Genomic DNA, 794 nt, shown 5'->3' on the forward strand with positions numbered 1-794 from the left:
GGCTGATGCCCAAAGACATCAAGAACCTGGACTTTGACGTGCAGTGGGGCAAAAAGCGCAAAGCCAGCAAGAAGCTGAAGCGCAGGCTGCAGATGTGGCTGTGGTCCTACTCTTTCTGCCCGGTGCTTTACGCGTGGAACGACCTCGGCGCGCGCTTCTGGCCGCGCTTCGTGCGCGCGGGGAGCTGCTACAGTAAGCGCTCGTGCTCGGTACCGGAGGGGATGGTGTGCAAACCGGCCAAATCCACGCACATCACGCTCCTGCGGTGGAGATGCGTTCAGAGGAGAGGCGCGCTCAAGTGCGCGTGGATACCGGTGCAGTATCCCATCATAACCGAGTGCAAATGCTCGTGCGCCAACTGAGCGATATCGTTCATAAAGACTTTTTTTTTTTTTTTCGCATGGGAACAAAAAAAAAGCAAAGACTTTGATCTGATACGTGTTTCTCGTCTTATGGACATATAAGCTGAGCTGATATACATATTGCCGGACTTAAATTATGGGGAAATGTTCTGATAAATATTACTGTGCAAAATTTAATCTGATATGCATTTCTGGATTTCAGTTTTTCAAAACTCTGTTTTGATACACGTGTCTTGAAAAAACAAAAAAATTATAGAAAATCGAAGCTGGTTATATTTCTGTACTTAAGTTATGAAAAATTTTTGTATTTTGGTAACACTTTATATTAGCTTTATGTCATTAATATGACAGTATTTGACAGTACATTATATATAATAATTTAAAAAAAGATGCTTCCTTAAATGTTTAAGTACAATCAACTTGGATGTTTCA

General features: G+C 42.6%; 1 protein-coding gene across 1 annotated transcript in view; it reads left to right on the forward strand.

The window, feature by feature from the left end:
- The window catches only part of nog1 (noggin 1), a gene marked incomplete at both ends in the record, with an annotated part of 651 nt that extends 289 nt beyond the window's left edge, over positions 1-362 (forward strand). Inside the window, one exon of the mRNA XM_079811296.1 lies at positions 1-362. This exon is cut by the window's left edge and continues 289 nt beyond it. Within this exon, the coding sequence (XP_079667422.1) occupies positions 1-362 (362 nt within the window).
- Positions 363-794: the final 432 nt, after the last annotated feature.

The sequence above is a fragment of the Gobio gobio genome (assembly GCF_949357685.1).
Source record: "Gobio gobio genome assembly, chromosome: 1".
Lineage (NCBI taxonomy): Eukaryota > Metazoa > Chordata > Actinopteri > Cypriniformes > Gobionidae > Gobio > Gobio gobio.